Raw genomic sequence first — 22,371 nt, 5'->3', positions numbered from 1 at the left:
TGTCATAAACGCCGGTAAAGACTTGTAGATTTAAACAAAACTGCGCAACACACCGTTGCAGTGTGAGTGAGGTGGCAAAAATTCGCACGATCGTGATTTAGATGTGATCGCAATACCGTGAACAATACCGCGTTTGATTGTTACACGAGCTATTGCCGTCACATGCGTATACATGACCTCCTAATCAGTTGTAAAATAATGTCCTCCCTTCCGCGCTATGTCCCCTCCTCATTGTTGACCTCAATAATTACCAAAGGATTCGGTGGCGAACCTTATGTATAGGTGATTTTTAAATTACTAGCAATATACACCGTAACAAAAGACATGCTAGCAAAACGAATTGTTCCTGCCGAAGTGTTTCATTTGAAAAATATATTTTTATGTTAATATTACCTGCCGCATGCGTGTATCTTTTTTTCTTTCTCATTGCTTAAATTACGATTTTCTCATGCGGAAGGTCCTGTCGTTTGATGTGTTGGGCTGTCTGTATTTTTCCTTTCATGCGCCCAAGATCACTACTGTTTCAATGTGATCACACGTCTCGCTCACCAGAATCCTTCACCTTTACCAAACACCTGTTGCACGCCGTCCTTCTCACCTTCCGGAGGTGGAACCACTTCGAACTGTATGTTGTATTGTTGATCCAGTCCTATGTAACCATCGGAAAGCAGGTACACTGTATATATACAACGCCCTGTGTGTACGCCAATCGGAAAAGAGAAAATTTAATAGATTTCTACGGCAACAAATCCTCCAAACTTACCAATACGTGAAGGAGCATAAAAGCACAACTGATGCGTACTCCGGTTGCTACGGTACACGCACCGCTTAAGCGCTATAACTTCTCCCTCCGCTTGATGGCCCAGCGTTAGGAACCATCCTTCATCCTTTCCCTTCGGGAACTTCGGACAGTGGATGTTGAGCGTATCGAACGATCCTAATCTTATTAGCTGCACGCAAACCACATACTCCTGATCGGCATACAGCTCCATCCACTGGTCACGGTTCATCGGTTGCTGAACGGGTCGGTCCACATCGCCATCCTTGCCGTACGGTCCGCGCACCGATATCTGCACGTTGAGTGAGGGCAGCTCACTTATTACCTTGTAAATCTGCTCAATTTCCGGTTCCTTAAAATCTTGCCTTAATGGTGCGGCGAGATTTTCGTACTTCCTGTTACACTTTTCCTTCAACGCCGGAAGCGTAAGGAATGGCAGCCTGTAAGAAAAAGATAGTTAAAGCCAGCAATCCTCCATCATCGCTTGAGGTAGCGTAAAATTAGGCTACTTACTCTGTTTTTATCAGATTGAAGATAGCCACATTGTACGCTTCCACGTTGGGGAGCGTCATGGCAACAGGGTCGTCTAGCCAGCGTGCTTGGATTATGCACTGCATCAGCTGCTGTATCCGTAGCGTTGTTGCAAGCCACCCTCTTTCCGCGCTTATGTCGACCATGGCCTAGAAATGCGCGAAAGGACAGGAAGTTAAACATCACCACACACTCGACGACAAGTTCCAGAGAAAGAGGAACGAATGATAATGAAATGCATCGTACCTGAAGTATACGTATTGATTGATCGAGCACCGATTTCGTGTCTGTACCGTAATCAGAGTTTGGTAAGGGTAGTCGCGATAAGTGTGCCTGTAAAAGCAGAAATACTTTCGTGTGCGGATTGTCCACTGATAACGGATCCACCTTTAACGGGCATAGTTTGGCCAAATCACTACAAAGAAAAGAGCAAGAATTTGAGTGAGTCATTATCAGCATCGTGCAAGGACTCGACGCAGTGAACGTACGCGTTGTACAAGTCTTCGTTATGACGGACAGGATGTTCCTCAAATTCGGCCGCATCAGCCATCGCGCGCAGCAGCTCCTCCATGCTCATATCGTGTCGCAGCGTATCGGCAAAGTGACGCATGGTGATGTGCGATAGATAATAGTAGGAAGAAATGCGACCCATCGATGTCGCAAACAGTGATCGGTTATCTTCCTCCACCATCACACAACCTGCCCGGACAAGCTTATCGATTACGGTTTCAATCAGCTCGGAAAGGAAGTAATTTACATTCTCCATTTCCGTGCTTTCCAACCCGTAATAGGTAGGGTTGCGAAGCAATCGGCGATAGAAGTACGTCCAGGTCAGATAGTCCAGGATACTCTGCTTTGTGCGCAACGTTCCTGACACGATTTCGGCATTAATGTGATCTGGCAACACTGCCAGCAGACTCGATTCCACGGGGAATGGATCGTAAAGGAACTTTTTGTAAAAGTTCTTTCGCGTATCCTGCACGTACACGCAGGCAATACCCTCGTTACCGAACTGGGGACGTCCAGCTCGGCCCATCATCTGCAACACATCCGTAATGGGCATATCTACGTATCGTTTCAACTTTCCATCATAATACTCCGTGCCTTTGATAATTACTAGATGCGCCGGAAGGTTAACGCCCCACGCTAGTGTGGCCGTTGCAATAAGGATTTGAATTTTTCGATTCAAAAACAGTTCCTCGGCCGTTTTACGATCGCGCTCGTGCAAACCGGCGTGATGCATACCGATCCCGAACGCTAGCGTTAGCCGCAGGTTACTATCCCGCACGTTCTGCAGAATCAGTTCCATCTCTTCTTCGGACGTGTGAAGAAACTGTTTGGAATTGTCTTCGCTTGCAAGGAACGTAATTAGGTCGAGCGCTGTGAGACGCGTTTGTCGACGGGATGCTACGAATATAAGTGCCGGAGTGCATGGTGAATATTGTCGGATTGCTTGGAAGGCGGGTCGGTTCATGGTGGCCATACGCGGACAGTAATGTCTGCCTGGGAAGCCCTGTATGTGCACGGATAGGGGTACCGGCCGAACGGAAGGTTTAAAGTTGTACAGCCCCATCGTATCTATTCCGAGCCAGTTGGCCAAATCGCGTGCATTTGCCAGTGCCGTCGAAAGTCCAACGATCCGTACCGTTCGATCGGTGTGCGATGAAATAAAGTTCATACGTGATACAATCACCTCCAGCACTGGACCACGATCTTCACCGAGAAGATGAATTTCATCGATCACAATCAGCGCCACATCACGCACATAATCACGCGTCTGCCACGATCGACTAATACCGTCCCATTTTTCCGGCGTCGTTACTATCACGGACGATTCCTTAATTGCTCGTACATCTGGCGTAACGTCACCGGTAAGTTCGACCACTTTTTTGCCCAGCTTTTGCTCGATCCGCACCTTCCAATCGTCCATACGCTCTTTGACAAGTGCTTTCAGCGGTGCAATGTACACCACTTTGCCCGTCGGAAGTAAGCGAAACACGCGAAACATTGCCATTTCTGCAGCAATTGTTTTACCGGACCCGGTAGGTGCGCCGAGCAGTACGTTGTTGTCCGTGTGATACAGACAGTGGAAGATTTGCGTTTGAATGGGATTGTAGTGGGTAAAACTGTACAGTGACTCGTACTGTCGATTGTTCAGCACCGTCACCGGGAGCGGTTGCAGTGGGAGAAGTTCCGTATGTGGAGGATGTACTTCCGGTAGAATGAGATGTTTGAAGGAAAGCGGAACCAGATTGTTACTACCCAACCAAGTATCGCTAGCCACTCGGATGTAGTACTGCGGCGGTAAAGGATCCTTCAGCGGTATGGTCATGGTCAGTTCCTGTTCTTCCTGGCGCATCGTTTGCCGTTTCGTAATCTGGAAGTACTCCGTGTGATAGATGTAATTGCTCTCCGGATCTTCGATCCATATCCAGAACGATTCAGCCGTCTTCCCGTGCACACGATCGTTCCACCGGAACGAAGCCCTTATAAACACCCTTATCCGCAGTACCGTCCTAGTGATGGGTTGTAGCGTGGCCTCGATTTCCAGCATTGGGAACTCCTCCGCACACCGCTTCACAATCTTCGCATACCGGTGATTCCGCAGAAAGTCTCCAATCTCCTTCTCTTCCATATCCCGCAGCGCGTTCACACTTAATCCTCGCTTTTCGATCTTGTCCACCACATCCAACGGCAGTATGTGGAACTGATACATCGGCGTTTGCGATTCCCACATCTGCTTCTCGAACATCTTACTCACATTAAGCATTCGGCCCGCCAAGATAGGATTGTTCGCGTTCAAAACCATCGTAAACAGGGCTCGAGCGATTCGGACCGCGTTCTGGGTAATGTACGACATGTCGGACATTAGCGAGAACGATCGCACTATACCCTTCGACAGGTACGTCTGCATGAGGATGTTCACTTTGCCGTGAATGTTCTCGCTCCCGCCACGGACCGGAACTTCACAGCAAATCTGTGTCAGCTCGTCCAGTTCGTCCATCTCGTCATCGCGTACCTTCAGCTGCTGGAACTCGTGCGCATTTGACATCATCTGCAAAATGTCTGCATCAGTCATAATCGGTTTTAGCATCTCGTTGAACACTTCCACCGTGTCGTACTTGATGTAGAAATGGGACGCCGTTCGACCGAGATCCGTTACGTTCAAATCCCCAGTACGATCGTTGTACCGCACCATTCGCGCTTTGTCCAGTGCCATCGCAGCGGTGTGGATCAACTGTCGGCGCTTCAGTTCTAGCGATGGGTCCTCACGCAGATCATCGTAGTTGAGCCCGTAGCACTGTGGATTCATTCGCATACGAACGAACAGATACGTGTAGCTTAGCCATACGATCGCTTCGTCTACGTTGCTGATAGTTCCCAGCGTTACCTCGGCATTCAGGTTATCCGCCAAACACTGGATAAAGTTCGACTCGATCGGGAACTGGTTTGTCAACAGCGACAGATAGTGGTTCAGTTTGTCGTGCGTGGTGATGATCGTACCAACGCCACTCTTGTCGTACTGCGGCCGTCCAGCTCGACCAAATATCTGCAGCACATCCAATATACCCAGATCCATGAACGTACCGTGTCGTGAGTCGTAGATTTCCGTGCCCTTGATAATAACGGCATGCGCCGGTAAGTTAACGCCCCAAGCAAGGGTAGACGTGCACACCAAAATCTTAATCATCCCGTCGGCAAAATATTTCTCCACCAAATTTCTATCCTGTCGCAACATACCGGCATGATGCATTGCCAGTCCATTCTGGAACAAATCCACCAGCTGTTTGTTGCGACTTTTCGACACTGTTTTTATGGCATTCCCATACTCAGGATTGCTTTCCGGTAGGAGTAGAGCGATGTGTCCTTTTTGCTGCGCTAAATCCTTAATCAGTGTGGCCGTCCGTACGGTAGCGTTTCGAGCATGCACAAACACCATCACCTGATGTCCCTGACGAACCATATCGATGCATCGCTCATAACAAACCATATCCATGTCGGAAAGCTGTTTCAGGGCGTTTAGAGCTTTCACGCCCACAAAGTTGGTGCTCAGTGGAACCGGACGGAAGCGAGAATCGAAGAAGAAAAGCCCGATCATTGGATTGACTCGTAGAAATCGGGCAACGTCGATGTAGTTCGGGAGTGTTGCCGAAAGGCCAACGATTCGTATCATGCTTTGGGACGATTCTACCAATCGAAGCGTACGGGCCACTAGAGCTTCCACCACGGGTCCTCGATCTCCGTGCAGCAGATGAACTTCGTCGATGATGAGCAACTTCACCAAGCTGATGAATGTCACATCGCCGGCACCTTTTCGCGTCAGCACGTCCCACTTTTCGGGCGTTGTTACGATCATCTGTGTTTGTAGTAGTTCAGCTTTCGTTAGATGCATGTCTCCAGTAAGTTCTCGCACCGATATACCCAACGGTTGTAACCGACGGCCGAAGTTGCTGGTCATTTCAGAGGCCAGCGCTTTCATCGGTGCCACATACACGATCTTAAACTGATCGCGATGAATAACGCCCTGGTCGACAAACTGCCGGATAGTGTAGACGATCGTCAGCATGGCCACGTTGGTTTTACCGGCACCGGTCGGTGCACATACGAGCAAATTCTCGTTGCTGTTGTACGCCGCCGAGAACACAACACTTTGAATGCGATTCAACTCTTCGCATCCCTTGAACGCGGTCTGTCCTATTTCATCCAGTGAACTTATTTTGATCCGATTGCTACCGATCGTTAAAGGCGGCGGATCGGTGGCAGGTATACGCACCTCTTCGTACAACTTGTTATCCGTTCGCTCTACGTTGTCGGGCAGAACAATCTTATTGCCCGCGATGAATCCGACATGTTGGCGTGCCTCACTGTACGAATCGTACACGTTCGGGTACTTGACCTGCTTGGTGGGTGGTTTCGAGATGGGCAGCACACCACGGGCTTTAATCTTTTCCATCATCATTTGTGGCATTTGTGCCGCAAGCATCAAGCTCTTCTGATAGTTTAAACGCAGCTGAACGGGATCCACCTCGACGCAATCACCCTTCTCGACTGCGGTCGTTTCGTTAAGGAACTTCTTCAACTTTTTCTGCTCTTTGCTCACCTGCTTGCGCATCTGTTTCTGTGACTCTGTCTGTATCGTTACGGGCATCAGATAGGCCGGTGCGTGCTGCATAGCTTCTAGATCTTGCTGTATCTTTTTCATCACTTTAATTTGCTTCAACGCTTTCACGGACTCGATGAGATGTTTGCGATTTTGCAACATTTCCGATATCACCTCCAAATATTCGACGCCGAGAAAGTCGAACAAATCCATCTGCAGCTCGTCGTTTGTTTTTGCCGACTTTAGCAGCTCCATTAGATTGTCCACCAGGTCGGGTGGAACTTGGGCGGCTAGCCAACTGCGTGTGTACTTTTCCGGCTGTTGCTTTGCTGCAGCCGAGGTACCGGAACATCCGGCTACTGGTTCGGAAGTCTTTTGGATAGCATCGTAGTTCATTGTAAAGCTTTGGGCCACCTGACTGTCTAGTGGGTTGGTGGGAGACAGATCCATCAGTTTACTGTGGTCGTGTTCATTCCGATCGAGGGACAAATTACACACTATATCATCGCCCCAGCATTCCTCAGCGTGACCATTTTCGCTGATCTCTTTCTCTTCGAGATATTCCCGACATTCCGGTGTTAAACTACTACTAATATCGTACACCAACTGAAAGGGGAAAAATAAATGTTACTCATTGGTTCGTGAGCGTCCTCTGGAATCCAGTTTCCTACCGCACACATTTTGTTGATGAGAGCGTTCGGTACCTGACCAAACATTTTCTTAAGCTTGGACGAATGTTTCATCATTACGACCTTCTGATCGAGGAACAACCGCAACACAAGTATTGCCGCTTCATCAATCAATTCGGCATTTTCTTCCGTTCCTACCATTTCACGGCTCATCTCCCACAGGTCTCGGAACTGCTTCGACAGGATTCCGCCAACTTTTTGGTCCACATTGCTATTGATGAACAGTTTTAGCTCTTTCCACGATACACCGCTAGAGGGATGAAAGAACACACCACTTAGCGACCAATGCTGTTCTATTTACTATGCTCAGTGTCTTACCTAGTAACTTCCTTCTTGCGGAACAGCTGTATCGCGGCTCGTTCTTTGGGATCTAGGGTAAGATTTCGATGCATGTCCAGGTCCGTGTTGGCCCGCATAGCTCGTGACACTCTCGGTAATTCCGTCATGTTTGCACTGCTCTTGCTTCCGGTGGTTGTAATCGTTTCACTGACTATGGTTTTTACCTTACGGAGCTAATATCGTAAAACTGATGTGGCACTTGGTAAGGTTGTAGCGCTTTCCACACGCGCGTGTGTATAATACTAGCGATAACTTCAGTCCCGGCTGTTCCTTTTCACCCTTGAACAGCGTATTTAATCACCGGCACAGATATGGAATGATAATTTCTAACCTGGTGAAATAATGAGGATTTTCTTCCACAATTGCAAACGTTGTCGCAAGAGGATTTTGGCCTAGCTACGGCAACTCGGGAACTGTCAGCCGGCTTTCACCAGAATCGTATAGTCCAAGTGGCATATTGCATAGCAGACTCTACGAACGTGCTCCTTGAAGAATCTACAGCACAGTATTCTTCATTTATTTCTTGCGATAAAAATGTAGAAAAATTTATTAAAAATTATGTTAAGTCTGAGATTATATTGCAATCTTGCGTTTTGCAAGCTAGTTGCTACAATATTACAAACAAAAAATAATATTATTTTTCACATCCAACGGTTTTCATAGAACAAATTCAAACTTTAAATGTCATCACTCCGGGTTTGTTATTGTTTTGATTGCGTTCGTGCTCGCGTGAAACCAACAAACGCAATTACAAAGCCATTCAACTCTAGTTCTTTAGCACAATTTGCGAAATGGAATCGAAAGACGATGATTATTGGAATGATTCCACCAACAAGTCGTTCAATTTCGACGAGGACGATGTAAGTAAAATATTCTTAGTTATGTTTTCCCTATCAGCTGACTTCCTCAACAAGTATCGGTCTTCCTATGTCCGTAACAGGTGGCTGTTCTCGAAATAGCGACTAACAACAAGCGAAGCATCTTCGGTGATGATACCGCATCGGAGTCAAACTATGGGAGTGGTCAATTGGAACTCCCACTGCACAGTATCATTTCGGATGAGAATCTCGAACTGATTCTGCAGGAACAGTCACGCAATGAAATGACCATTCCCAAGGGTATATCACTCGAGGAAGAAGTGAAACTGTTGCGGAAGAAGATACAAGAATTTAATTATGCGCCAACGACAGCATCGGTCGTCCGCAAGCTGATCCTTGGCAAACCATGCTCGCTAGAAATGTTTCGATCGATGGCAGAAAAAGAGCAACTGCTGGATGAAGCGATCGGTTCCGGATGTGGCAATGCGATCCTCAAGGTGACTCTGTTTCTTGATCAAACGCTGAAGAAGAAACTGTTCTACACGTTGCTACAGACTCGCCCCGAAGCCGTTTACCATTATGTGAACTATTTATCCCTTCGGTTGAAAGTGACCGAATGCACCGATCTGTTGGTGTAAGTAAGAATCTCTCGCTTTGTCTCAAAATAGTATTCCCATTATAATTCTTTTTCTTTTCACAGATTTTTAGGAAGACACCATGAAGCGAGTGTAAGGAAACACACTAAAAGCATGTTTTATCTAAGAACGAACAATCAACTTTTTTTCTCTCTCTCTTTAGCTATTGCAATTTTCCGTATTTGTATGCAGCACATCGAATTTGGACATTAAACGACAGCGGCTCAAAAAGATTTACAGCGATTACTTTTCCCAACCGGGTGCGAACACATTCTACGCCCAATTGGTTTTCAACTATTTGAATCTTTTAGGTAGGCAAAAAGGTACAAAGCGAATGCTATGACACTATTAACATTCATTGCTTATTACATTTCAGAATATCAAACCGGAGAGCTTCATTCATCGGGAGGCAGCAGCAAAGCAGTGGGAATCCAAGACAAATCAGTGCTGGAAACATTGAACTACGTTTGTGGCAAATACAAATGGGGTGACACATCTCTACAAACGAACGACAATCCGTTCAAGCTGGCCGAAAATCATCAGGTGTCTCAGGCCCAGTTCGAGTGGGTCGCTTTGAATGAACGGGCAAAGCAACAGGCTTGGCTTGATTTTGATCACATCTTCGAACGGAAGGCGTGGATGAATTTGAAGCAAAAATCATTTAAAATTAACATTCCGATCGATCGTACGATATTGCGATTGTATGCACTGCAAGCACCCGATCCGGTTCTAAACACGTTCCTGGCCAAGTTGGAAGATCCACAACGAAGATTGGCTCTCGCGAGGAGAGTTCATTCGAAGCACGGTATCGTGGATGCTCTTGCCATTCTGAAGGATCGTGCAGAATTGGAACAGTATCGAAATTCGCTTGATTCCGGAACAGAGGAACGACTTTATGCGGAAAATGCTCTCAAATCTTTGGTAAGATTCATCCTATAAATGGTGAGAATTTTCTTCCTTATTTTCCTAACATATTGCTTTCTATTTCACAATTTTGCTTCCAGAACAATAAATGGAAAAGTGATGCTATGAAGCTTATCAAGTGATAGTAAAGAACGAATACGAATTACTATTTGAATGAATTCAAAATACGAAACTTCCGCCCATCGCGGCCGGATGTCGGAAGCCTTTGGTTAGAAGTTTATTTGTGAATGCTAAAATATGAACTACATCTGACATAAGCTACTGGGGCCTTCTAATTCCTCTCCACTACTCTGACGCTGGCTAATCACAATAATAACTACGCGTGCATATAGATATCATGGACTTTACGAATATATGCGCCACATGGTGGACGCCACAAGAGAGATATGCAATTTACATATAGAAATTCAGTGCAGTGGGCTTCTTTTCGGCCTAATGGTCGCTTTACCGACCGTTTATCGCCGGAAATGCAAACATCGGTTGCCACGGGAAATCACAGGCAAGCCCGGGCATGCCATGTATCGCCAGTAGTGTGGAAAGCAACAGGCACCACCTATGCTATTTAAACTTTTTCTCTCCATCCCGTCCAATCAGATCGGTCACAACGTTGTCCAGCTTCGTACTGAACGCCTCGAACGAGAATCTCTGCTGCACACGCTTCCGGCCCATCGCTCCCATCCGTTCGCAGTGCTTGTCATCCTTCACCAGCTTGGCCATTGCGGCCGCAAACTCCTTCGGGACCGGCTCGCACAAGAAACCGGTCTGCTCGTGAATGATGGTCTCCATCGGGCCACCACTGTTGGCTGCAATGACCGGTTTTGAGAGGTACATTCCCTCCAGCGGAACGATCCCGAAATGTTCGAACTCTGGCGTGTAAACTAATGCCTGGGCACGGTGTAGCAGAGATAGCTTTTGTCGATCGGTGGGAGACTTCAATAGCCGTACTTTGGTACGTATCTGCATGTCCTCAGCCAGCTCTTCCAATTCATCGTAATGTTCCACATTCTCCATCACACGATCGTCATAGCCTCCGGCCATTATTAGACACACCTTGTGCCACTCTCCTGGCGACAGCAGGTCCTGCAGTGCTTTAAATGCGTGCAAAGCTAGGGCAAGATTCTTTTTGCGCTCGTAACGATTGATCGAGAGAAACACGAACGCATCGTTCGGTAACTTCACAACCTGGTCAGATTCGCCAATCGCAGTTTCGTCGAAGAATCGTGTGTTTAGCGATGGGTACAACACATCCGGATCGGTTGCGATGCGTTTGAACGTTTCCTTAAATACACGGCTGGTAAACTTACTGTTCACCAGAATGCCATCCGCCTGGGCCGTTGTCACTTCCTCGAGGTAGTTGAGGGGCATACGGTAGTACTGCTTGAGGAGACTTCCCGGCTTCGATAGCAGCTGGTCCGGGTAGTGGCAGTAGAATAGAATCTTGGGGTTGGGCCGTGCCAGTCGGATGATGGGAATGCCGAGCGAAATTAAATCACAGAAAACCACATCCACCGGCTGTTTCTTCGACAAGAACAGACTGTAATAGAACGCAGCGTACACCATTCGTATATAAGCGCACACGGCATAAAACTTGCCAAAGATATCCCTCGGCAGCCAATCGCCGACCGTCATGACCGGCAACCGTCCATCCTTCGTCTCGTCGAAACAGTGACTCGGGTCATGATGGTTGGTCAGAAAGCTGACCGTGTGGCCCTTACTCTGCAAAGCTAGTGCAGCATCCACAACGAGCCGTTCGGCACCACCGATGCCCAGATCCGGATGAACGAACAGTATACGCACCATGCCTGCACGTGGCGATGAAAACGGTCTTACTTAACAGGGCCAAAAGGTTGGGAAATACGAAAAGAAGCAAAACGACCACACTTGCCTCGAGAAAAATGTCTCCAAATCTGCTCCGCAAGTACGTGTTGTCTGCCAGCAAAACACGAAAAAAAGTATGAAGCCAAATATAGCTGTCAAACTGCTGTCAACGCAAATCAACATAACTCTGCGAACGTGCTCCACGATCAGCTGTTCGACGCGGGTTTGTTGTCAAAGCGAATCATTGCACTTCAGCACAACAAAGGGCGCAAGCATGAACGATCCAAACCGCAAAATAGAAATTGATAAATCTTCTGTAAGTATTCATTAAACTGGCTAGCAGCCACCCATTATAATCTTGTGTGATTATGTGTGTGTGTGTGTCTTTCAGTTGCTCAGTTTGAAGGCGGAATTGCTACGCAAACAGGAGGAAGTGGGACGAGCCAAAGCATCAACTTCTATTGAGGATTTTGTGCCGAAAAAGGTCCCCAAACCGGAAAAGGATGCATCCTCGGCACGCAAAGAACGTCGCGAAAAGCAAGATAAATCGAAACCCATCGTCACAGAATTGGAAGACTCGGCACAGCTCGCACGATCAAAACAAATGTTACAGGCTAAAGCGAAATACTACGATCGGATGGTTGCAGCTGGCGGATCGCTAAATAGTGATGAAAACAGTTTGGTGATGTTCAACAAAAAGAAACAGGATACTAAACCTGCTTACACGCTGTCCAATGAATCTCCCCGAGAGAGCAGTGCTAGTTCCAGTTCTTCCGAAAGTGAAGACGAAGGTGGAGATAACAAATGGTGAGAAGTTTGCTTTACTGAAGGGTCGAATGAATCTCAATCTAATCGATAGTTTATCTATTATTAAAGGGTTGAATACACCGACTGTTTGGGACGTACGAGAAAGTGTCTTAAAGAAGATTTGAAAAGCTGTTTAGCGCGGGACCGGGAGCTTGCCAAATCGATGGAACCGCGTGATGGACAGCGTAGAGAAGACATGCAGCAAGGCCCTGCTAAAGTAAAAGAGCCCGTTGATAGTGCTAAGCTGGAGAAAATCATCGATCAGCAAGAAGCGGTGGATGATGAGGAAGGAGAAGAAGGAGAGATCGTTGGTCCAATGCCTCCGTCGATGGGTCAAATTGGTGGCACAGATATTGGTGAACGATTCCGCGAGATGAAAGAGCAGTGGGCTGAACAGGAAGAAGCTAACCTGGAGAAGGAATCCATACACTATCAGGATGTGCTATTTGATGGTAAGTACTTGTTGCTCAGTGTTTCTTTGAAATATGTGGCAAGAAAATCATCAAGAGAACGTTTAAAATAATATTCCGGAAATAAGCAAGTACGACCCTTATACCATTAGACCATCATATGATTGTTTTGAAAATTTACCTTTCAGTCATTGTTTGAATGACGATGACTAACATCACATGTAATGCGTCTTTAAGTCAAGAAGAAGAAGAAGCTAATTTATTGAAGTCGTCCAATAGATCTCCCATCATTGGGCGACGACAGTTAACAAAAGTCTTCTTCTTGGCTTAACGAACGCTAAGGTCATGTCGGCCATCAAAATGGCTTTTCTAGACTGCCGATACCACGTAGTTGGCTAGTCAAACCTCACTACAGGGGCACGGTCCGGATGGGATTTGTATCCCGGTCCTGCCGTTTGAAGACCGGCGCCGCTATCGCCTACACCACCGGGCCGCCCTAGTTTACAAAAGTCTCTCTCATAAATTCTACAAAATAGACGAAATGCTCTTAACTGTACAATGATACCACTGATACAGCGTATGCAACACGTCAGTCTGTTGTGGCCTGGTCATGACATTACAATGCCTCTCGACATTCCAGCATGTTACGTCTGATGACGACGACACGGACGGGTCATGGCAAGTGACTGATATCGAGAACATCTTCAGCAGGTTCAGATCGACGCAATTCCAGCGTTCGGGGTAATTCGGTTCAAAATTCGAGATTTCATCCCAACCGGATATCATTAGTTCTCTCCCTCAAACACAATTTTAATTATTGGTAAGCATTCATAATACAATCGCAATGTGATGTGTATCGATTGATTTGCTAAATCAACCCTCCACGTGGTAAGATTAACTATTCGCCATCATAGCGTACACGAGTACACCAGATGACCGTGTAGAAACACATCCAGATTATGTTGTGCGCTGGTTAGAAATTCAAATCAACCGGATGGATCGATTCAGTTTCGCTTCATTCAGCTACACTCCCAGCCAGAATTGACCCAATGGAATTGATTTGCTGGGTGGGAAATGTATCACACGCTTGCCGATTGGGAGAGTGAGAGATACATTTCTAATAATCTGTACACTCCTTGTGACCGTTTATTTTTCCACACGACGACGTCGGCCTCGACGTATTGTTAAATCTGGCTCGATTGAGCTACACCACCGCGAGTTAAAACGCACGTCCGTGGCCAGCAAATACGCACTTCCGAAAGTTGTTATGCAAATTTGCATTCCCCCAACGGTCGGTCCCGGTCGGTAGCGTACTAGTTGTTAGTGATAATTTGCAGATCCACTTATGATTGCTGGATCCTCATAATAAACGCGCTGTTGTCGGAAATAGTTCCGCCTGTACCGCACGTAATGCTTATGCCCACTTACCTTTCCCACCCTCCAAATGATGAGCCTGAAAGAACACATTCGATGTGATATTATCCTCACCGCCACGCATAATTATTCACGCAACTTGCTTCTTTTAACTACTTTTCCACTGTTTTCCTCCTTCTGGGGGTTTTATTCCTTGTTTCTCGCCACTCGATCTCGATCGGTAAATTTCAGGGATGATTTTTAATCGAATTCAACCGGGGCTAGTTCTAACATCTAATACACAACATGCCTCTGCAAACCCAGGCCTTTACCGGGCCGTAACGCTTACCGCCATTACTCTGTATTACTCTCGAAGGAAAGCAAAAGGATTCCCTCTGCTCTGCTACTATTATATTTGTGCCGGGTGAAATTCGAACATTGCTTACAATTATTCTATGGTATGGTTTTTTTCATTGCTAAATTCAAACCAAGCGTTTACGAACTCTTCGGTTTCTGGTTGCTTTCCGAACTGTAAGCATTTTTCCTTGCAATACTGTTATGTGTGTATCTTCGTCAATTTCTCCGGAGAGAAGTAATCAGTTGGTTTTGAAGATTTAATAAGAACGACACCGATCATACGTACCCTAATACGGTCGTCCAGAGTAGCACATGGCTGACAACGTTTTGGGGGAAGAATGTTGGGATGGTTTGAGCAAAATCAAAACGGAACAACAGTGGGCGATCCTGTGTCCGATGGTAGAAAGATACACAAAACTACTACTTTCTACAATACTTGGAGATTTATCCACAACTACAACACTAATTCAACTTCTTGCTCTCTGGTCTGGTCGTTCCTCCACTGCTCTTTTTGCCCTTTCTTACATATATTACTCGCTACGTATTGCGTTTTCTTTTACCTTTTTGAAGTGGGATGGAATGAGAAGAAGTAGCTTACGATAGAATACGTATGATAGATTCACTTCGTCGACGTTGAAGCAAAAACAAAAACCGAGTGGGCCATTTAGATCAGTCGCCAGTGTGACTGTTTTCAATATTTACAATTATGTACAACATCCTTATCAGTAGGCTTTTCACCATATGCTCTGGCGGGCGACTACGGGAGGACTAGTTAGTGGCACGCAACAGATTGAACCCAATTCTTCGACAGCTCGTTTCTAGCACTGCCGATATGCGGTTTAAACTAAACATGGCACCGTGTCGATCTGCGTGAAACACGTGTATTAATTTACTAATCGATCGGTCCACGTCAACGAGGACACTACTGCTACCACCTTTACTTACCACTAGCACAAAAGAAAGGATCCACCATTCGGGGCTGGGGCTTTATTTTCATTTGCGTTTCATTTTCGGATACTGTATTGGGGGGGGGGGGGGGGGGGAGAGGTTCGACGACGAAGACGCATAGCATCTCATCACAGGCCAACGCCGATCCAAATAATCACTTTTTGGTGTGGCCGATGTCGCTTCATTCTTGGAATGCAGTCGTGTACGGCGTTTTCCTTCGCTTCTCAAATCACATCCACGTGTTTTTTTTAGTACGATACGTGCTTGAGCGTGGCAAGCAACAGCAACAGGACAATCAGCGGTGACCCTGCACGCAACGATGACGAGCTGGTGCTGGGGATGGCATTGCTGTCTCTGCTTCGATCGTGGTGTGCGGTCGTATTGGAATCGCTGCTGGCACTATTATCCTTGCTTCGCCGATCGGCCGATGTTGCTACCGGTTTGAGCGTAATGGTGATTTGCGTCGTAACATCCCGATTGCCCGGAGCAACGATGGAACCACCGGCAGCGTCACCATTGTGCAGCATGTCTCGATGATGCTGTTGTGTGGACGAGCGTGACGACGATATGGTACGGTGCGATTCGCTACGATCACCATCCATGCCGGAAGATTCGGCCATATCCTCATCGTCACTGTTGTTCGGCGGCGGATGATGATGATGCATACCGAGACCGCTGAGCCGGTTCCGATTATGGGCATGCATCAGGGCGGTTTCGATTGACCGGCGAATTTCGGTGCGGGTCAGCTGGTTGCAGAGGTCCGTGCTGCAGTAACAGTAGTCGATGCTGTTGGCGCTCTTGCAGTCGTTAATGGCCAAACTTTCACCGCACGTTCGTATCTCAATTTCACCTAGAAAGGGCAAAAAAGCACGGCGAGAAACGTCTATGTTAATTTTAACGATCAATCAATGGTGAGTGTATAAAAATCTGTTAACAAATCAGTTGACATCTTAATTTTGAAACCCATTTCGCCATCATTATTTATTGGTGCGGAACTACATTTACGATTCTTGGGCGTAAGAAGGCGTGCCACCATAAATACAAACGTTACAATTAGAAGGTACTAAATTGCCACAACCCGGTCATGACTAATGCGCCATTTGGTAGGGGGACCAGTTTTGTTTTCTCTCGTAAAATACAAGGACGTCGATAAATCAGTTTCTACAGTACGGGGAGTTGTGCATTCGTTCGCAACAGAAATTTACATGTGAAATTATAATTGAAGTCCCAGGTCCTGAATTTTACTGCCAATCGTCGCCACCGAACGAGACGGCACGTGCTTTTATGTGACGGGGGAAATATCGAACAAAAAAGTCGTCTACGTTGGTTTTGAATGGCTTTATTGCATGATTTCTTACTAGCCGCAAAGGAACACCGGATTTCCTCACGAAATGGATTTTCTGCTAGGCATGTGAAGGCAAAGAAGCCTATTGTCGTTACCTGCGAGGTAGTCCTGTAATTGATTATGTATTTTTTTGAAACTCATTCTCGGCTTCTTTGTAAACTTTAACGATTTTTTTCGACACACTGTAGAAATTCTAGTCTGCAAACCTGTATATATAGAACTCAGCAGTTGATTTTCATAAAACCGCTAACGGTTTCCGGTCGGCGGAACTGAGAGGAACTAATCGTCACAGGCACACTCGCCCAAACAGATACAGTGGGTTATTTTCCTTCCGGAGTGTAGATTCAGTCCGGGTTTCGTGTGCGTGTAGAACTAATAAACTTTCAATCTTCATTAAAAATGAATCCTGTCATCGGGACCACGGGACGAGAGGCTTCTCGCTGAGCACTGTACCGGGAGCACGAGAAACGCACAGCTAGAGAGGGTAAATTTTAGAATCACACAGAAGCGGAAGCGCAGGTTCTTGAACACATACGCGTAATGTCCCGAGCATAAATCCACATCCGAAGCACAAATGCACACAGATGGGCCAGGAATCAACGGGGCCGAAAGAGAGGGACCAAGAGACACAAGACAAGCGTGGTCCATTAAGATGTCATACCATTTGCGCGATTTTCAATGTGTCACATCGAACACAGAAATCGTCGTCGGTCCTTCTCCTGCCTTCAATCCAATTTCTTCCACTGCTTTTAAAGCCTCAATGTATCGCTGTGCCATCGTAGCACGGTAGAAAGGCAGCTGTTGATGGCAGCCTTTTTTTTTTTTCAAAAGGAATATCATTAAAATTAAATTTGCTTTTCCCGGGTTTTTTTCGTTGCTTTGTGCGGTAAGGTTGTTTAGAGCGAGCTTTTTTGCGTATTAAACACACGCTCACACATTGAAATGTATGTGTGCTGTGTGTATTTATTGAGATTGCATACTTTTCCCAGTTTTCTTCAAGCAGTTTTCCATCTTCCAACCGTACCGAAGGAACCAACCCGCCACAAGAAGCATCAAAGTCTGTTGCTGATAATGATTTGTTTGAAGCATCCACGCGGGTGACGACGGAGGAAAGGCACATCCTTAGCCGCTAGGACTTTTGCTTCTTGGCGCAGTAATAGTCCCGTCTGCATGGCGTTTGAACGTGTTCGGTTCTGGTGCGCTGTTTGCTTATTTGTTTCTTCATGTGTCGCGCGCGCGACTTCTACCCTTGTCACGTGTCTTTCGGGTGCCATCTTCTCCCCGGTTGTGTTAATGAAAGCCGTTTTGTCTTGCCGATAAGCGAAGCGAACTCCAGCCAAAGCACCTACAAAGAGTAAAAGCCTAAATGAGGGAAAAGTTTCCACCGTGGACAAAGTTTTCCTGCCGGTGCGCCGTAGATAGTAGAAGCGCATCGTTATGGGTACGGTGCGGGACTACGGTTCTTCTTTCCATCTTTTACGGTTTCTGCAAGGTGAATCGCAAACTTTGTGCTCCGAACTGACGAACCAGCAGCAATATAGTAAATGTATACGATGAATGCTGGCTGTGTGTTACAACGCTTTTTAAGGGACTTTCTGTTTTGTACTAACTGATCCCGAACGACGATAGTGAAATTTTACCGAACGATAAAGGAAGCTAAAGAAAGCACAGAGATGCAATTTCTCATCAAAAACCAAAACACCAAAAACCTCATATTGGATAATCGACATGACGCAAATTGGATTGCAAAGTTGTAAACACAACGCAGCAAAACAAAGGCACCGTGGGGACCAATTAAATGGGCCACCCCCGGAAATGGTGGCCACGAGCGCGCACACACACACACAGTTTTAGTGACAATAATCGGCGATTAAAAAGCGGAAATAAAATCCTGCCTTTTGCCGGATGAAACCCCATTTAATCGTATTTAACCCCTTGTAAAACATCCAGGTTATTGCAATATGCTGTGCTGTGTTTGTAGTCCGGTGGTAGCCGGCGTCGTCTGTCGATGATGGCAAACAGAAACAATATAATGTAATAAATGTGATCCCCAAACCATACTCGCCCTCATGATGGGGTTCCGGTTCTGTACGGGTGAAACTAATTTTCACTCTTTCACACAGTTCAATTTCTCACTCACTGCTGCTGTTGCTGACCAGCTGTGGCAAACGAATTGCCATTTTCAGCTGGGGTAGCTGGGGTTTTTTACTACGGAAAAAGGAGAACAAGCAATGACGAAGGAGTAATTTAATTAAAAACTTGAGCGAAAAATCTCTACCGTGTGTTGAAATTTGTTAGATTTGTCTAGCACAAGGAATAACTTAAATGGGCAAAAATGCTCGTCTTCATGCATTGTGGTATATCGGTGGGATAGTAGATAATTGCTGCTAGAGTTGAGTAGCCTTATTCACATTAATATTCATATTGTAAATGAGAAAATAAAAATTGAATCAATTTAGTTGTAATGTAATGTATGCCATTATCCCGTTTAGCACTTACTGGAATTGGATGCTTTAAGTAATTTGCTTTCTTCTCCACATTCAACATTGAAAATCCCGATTGAACCACCCGATTGTAACAATTAATAATTGATCCCGTTCTATCCTGTTTTTGCTTTCTCCCCCAGAGGCACGATTACACGGTGTTGGCTACTATGCATTCTCCACCGACCAGCAGGAACGCAACCGACAGCGGGACGAGCTCGACTCGATACGCGAGTCAACGTTGGAAGCACAAAAGGAACGCGAAACGCTTCGCAAGGCACGTGACAAACTGATAGCGGATCGCGTTAAAGCTGCCCGTGCCCGTCAACGCGCACGCCAAGGTTTACCGCCCGAGGCAGAAGATGATGCGGAACAGTCGAACAGTAAAGCCACCGAATCCGCCGATCAGCTGTTCGATTCGGTGGAACAGAAGCGCCAACGAAAGGCAGAAGAAAAGCAGCGCAAAAAGAAGGAAAGGGAAGAACGGCGCAGGGAGCGTGAACGGGCGGACCATGTACGGCCATGGGATGAAGGGAAGGAGCAACGTGCGGAAGATAAGGAGTGGGTTCCGGCAAAGGAGCGATTCGTCCTATCACAGCACGAATGGAACGAGATGAAGCGTAGTGAACGGATTGCAGAATTTGCTCCACCACCATCTGGTAGACCGTTTATCGGTGGAGGTACAGGGACACAACGTAGTCCCGATCGGGACAGTGCATCCGATTCCGATGTGAGTGACAGCGAGGAAACAGTGGTTGGTCCACTGCCACCAACGATGATGACGCATTCCGAACCGGTGCCGGAGGACATTCCACTACCGGAGGAAGAAGATCCCGCCCGAAGGTCACTATTTTTTACCACAAAAAAGAATCCTCCTAAAAAGGAGCTCAAGCGGCGCAATTTGAATGCGGTTGAAATGGTATTGCCAACAAAGAAGCAATCCACTCCGGTGCCTATTGTTAACGAACTGTGTGACGCGGAGGTGCCGGATGGTGAAAGGGAATGTCCGGTGCCGGAACGGAGAGGCGTTGAGATAGAGCCTCCGGCGACTTACGATTACTACGGACCAGTCGATGGTGCTGGAGGGCATCGAAGACAGGGCGGAAGAGGGGTCGCGCCGGAAAACAGATCCAATCTGGAGGCTTCTATAGAGGCGGGATTGAAGTTTTTGCGCAATCAATCGGACAAATCGGGCGGTCCTGGTACGAAAAATCGGTGGACTTCGAACGCGGACTATTAAGTAAGTGTTACTTTAACTTAAAGTGGTTAAGAAGTTAGATAAGTTAAAATGATTTTTTTTCGTGTATAAATACAATATAAAGTAATTATACTATAATTGTACACGTATTATGGCAGTGTTCCTTACTTTAAATCACATCTCCCAACGCCACAGCTCGAGTGGTCATAATCGAAAGCGGTAAAGTAAACATTTCATCCGAAGCCATGGATGGAAGCGAGAGACCAAATAACTGCGCTGCTAATATGAATAGTTGTACTACTACGGCATAAAACGCACCCAAGGGCTTAAGGGTTCGCCATTGCTTTCCCCGGGAAGTGTCACGAGAGCGATGTGTTTTAATGAGCAGCTAAAAAAGCCATCCCGCACATAAAAAGTCACACACAAGCGGATTGTCCGGTGGTCGGTGACAAAAACGGAGCGAGCGTGTAGTATCATCGTACCATGCATGTGACCATGTCCTGCCGATGCGACGGAGCAGCACTCGAGTGCACTTGTCATTTGTATCTTTGCTCGAGAGGCTCTCGCGCTCCATGTTAGTTAGAATAATAATCTCTTAACATCATCACTATCATCATCATCATCACGATCTCGTCAACCATCGGATAGGTTAGTTGGTGCCCGTGCCATCATACCCATAGCCCATTATCGTTTTTGTCACCATCATAATCGTAACGTAGCCATCTTGTCCCAACTTAGAGCCACCATCGGCACGATTTCTGTTTCGGGGTTTTGGGAACGTTCACATGAACCGATTTAAAAATCTGTTTTATGATTATGTTTGTGATGATAAAATCTTCATCTCTGTCTTCTCTATCGCCGGCTTCGGGGAGGACGTTCATTGCTCCTTAAGAGTGGCTTAACGTTTGTCAAATTTATCTCATTAGGAAGTTCGACTACTAGCGGATCAACGTGTTTAACGTGCCAAATCTTACCGTCAACCTGCGTCAAGCAGCTCGTGTACGATGGTGGACAGTCGAACGCATACTTCTCCTCCGGTCGGAAGCCTTCGCATGTGCCCTCCACGGTTGGTACACTGCTCTGCCCGTGGTGCGTCGGAAGTGTGCGGAATGGGCCATCTGCTCCTTCGCCACAGATGTAACACTTTCTGGCGTCGGCAAAGTGCAGCAACCACACGTTCATGCATAGAAATGCTGCAAATATAGGAATGAAGAAGGATGAAGATGTTAGCACACGCGTGAAAGTTTAATCAATTATAAAGAATTGATGAAATGTGAGACTTTGAGTCATTTGATGGACAACAATCTTGGCAATTCTCCTTGTGGGACACAGATACATTTGTATTATTGATTTGCTCCTCAAGCATGGATGTCTTAAGCTGGAAATGTTGTACTACAAGGCCTATTTCTGTCCAGGATTTTCTTTATCAGATAGATGCATTTTCTGATCTAAAAGACCACCAACCATTGTGTTTTCCTCATCATTAATCTGCTTGTACTTTATCTGAAACAGAACTTTATGTAACAGAAAAGCCAATGTGGCTACGAAGTTTCTCTCATTTCCCAGCTTCAGGGATAGTCAGAATAGTACGAACAAATCTTCATATACATCTCGATTGATGTTATTCTCAATAGCTTGATCAAATCACTTTCAAAGACATGATACAAAAGTCGATGAGTTGGGTTGATCCTTATGACACCGAAACACACAATCGCATCGTGAAAATTAAACTGCTTTTATTCAAGTCCTAGGACTCCAAAAAAATTCCATTTTTTTCTTATTAAAGTTGAGACTTCAAAAGATGGGTTTTCTGATCCTATTTTTCCCTCAATGTAAC

General features: G+C 46.2%; 6 protein-coding genes across 6 annotated transcripts in view; 4 read left to right on the top strand and 2 right to left on the bottom strand.

The window, feature by feature from the left end:
- The window catches only part of LOC126559372 (DNA-directed RNA polymerase II subunit Rpb4), a 254,757-nt gene that overhangs the window by 157,484 nt on the left and 74,902 nt on the right, over positions 1–22,371 (top strand). The gene's annotated exons all lie outside the window — the stretch shown is intronic.
- The window catches only part of LOC126558456 (glycerophosphodiester phosphodiesterase 1), a 357,972-nt gene that overhangs the window by 290,535 nt on the left and 45,066 nt on the right, over positions 1–22,371 (top strand). The window lies entirely within an intron of this gene.
- LOC126556593 (activating signal cointegrator 1 complex subunit 3) lies at positions 546–7,645 on the bottom strand. The gene is made up of 7 exons (XM_050211922.1): positions 7,418–7,645; positions 7,082–7,349; positions 1,798–7,016; positions 1,556–1,724; positions 1,292–1,458; positions 764–1,218; positions 546–694 (listed from the first exon to the last, which is right to left on the bottom strand). The coding sequence occupies exons 1-7, from the start codon at positions 7,543–7,545 to the stop codon at positions 546–548; spliced, it is 6,555 nt and encodes a 2,184-aa protein (XP_050067879.1). The 5' UTR covers positions 7,546–7,645.
- On the top strand, positions 8,200–9,939 carry LOC126558001 (vacuolar protein sorting-associated protein 16B). The gene is made up of 6 exons (XM_050213930.1): positions 8,200–8,298; positions 8,379–8,890; positions 8,957–8,984; positions 9,055–9,202; positions 9,268–9,812; positions 9,896–9,939. The coding sequence occupies exons 1-6, from the start codon at positions 8,230–8,232 to the stop codon at positions 9,935–9,937; spliced, it is 1,344 nt and encodes a 447-aa protein (XP_050069887.1). The 5' UTR covers positions 8,200–8,229; the 3' UTR covers positions 9,938–9,939.
- LOC126558161 (alpha-1,3/1,6-mannosyltransferase ALG2) lies at positions 10,281–11,640 on the bottom strand. The gene has a single exon (XM_050214125.1). The coding sequence runs from the start codon at positions 11,613–11,615 to the stop codon at positions 10,374–10,376; it is 1,242 nt and encodes a 413-aa protein (XP_050070082.1). The 5' UTR covers positions 11,616–11,640; the 3' UTR covers positions 10,281–10,373.
- LOC126557376 (coiled-coil domain-containing protein 174) overlaps positions 11,896–22,371 on the top strand; it is a 43,101-nt gene continuing 32,625 nt past the window's right edge. The window contains exons 1-4 of the mRNA XM_050213122.1: positions 11,896–11,949; positions 12,025–12,440; positions 12,510–12,892; positions 19,480–20,580. Of these exons, the coding sequence (XP_050069079.1) occupies positions 11,908–11,949; positions 12,025–12,440; positions 12,510–12,892; positions 19,480–20,576 (1,938 nt within the window). The 5' untranslated portion in view covers positions 11,896–11,907 and the 3' untranslated portion in view covers positions 20,577–20,580. The remainder of the gene's footprint in view (positions 11,950–12,024; positions 12,441–12,509; positions 12,893–19,479; positions 20,581–22,371) is intronic.

The sequence above is a fragment of the Anopheles maculipalpis genome, chromosome 2RL, assembly GCF_943734695.1.
Source record: "Anopheles maculipalpis chromosome 2RL, idAnoMacuDA_375_x, whole genome shotgun sequence".
NCBI classification, from domain to species: Eukaryota; Metazoa; Arthropoda; class Insecta; order Diptera; family Culicidae; genus Anopheles; species Anopheles maculipalpis.
This window is presented reverse-complemented; position numbering and strand designations above follow the sequence as displayed.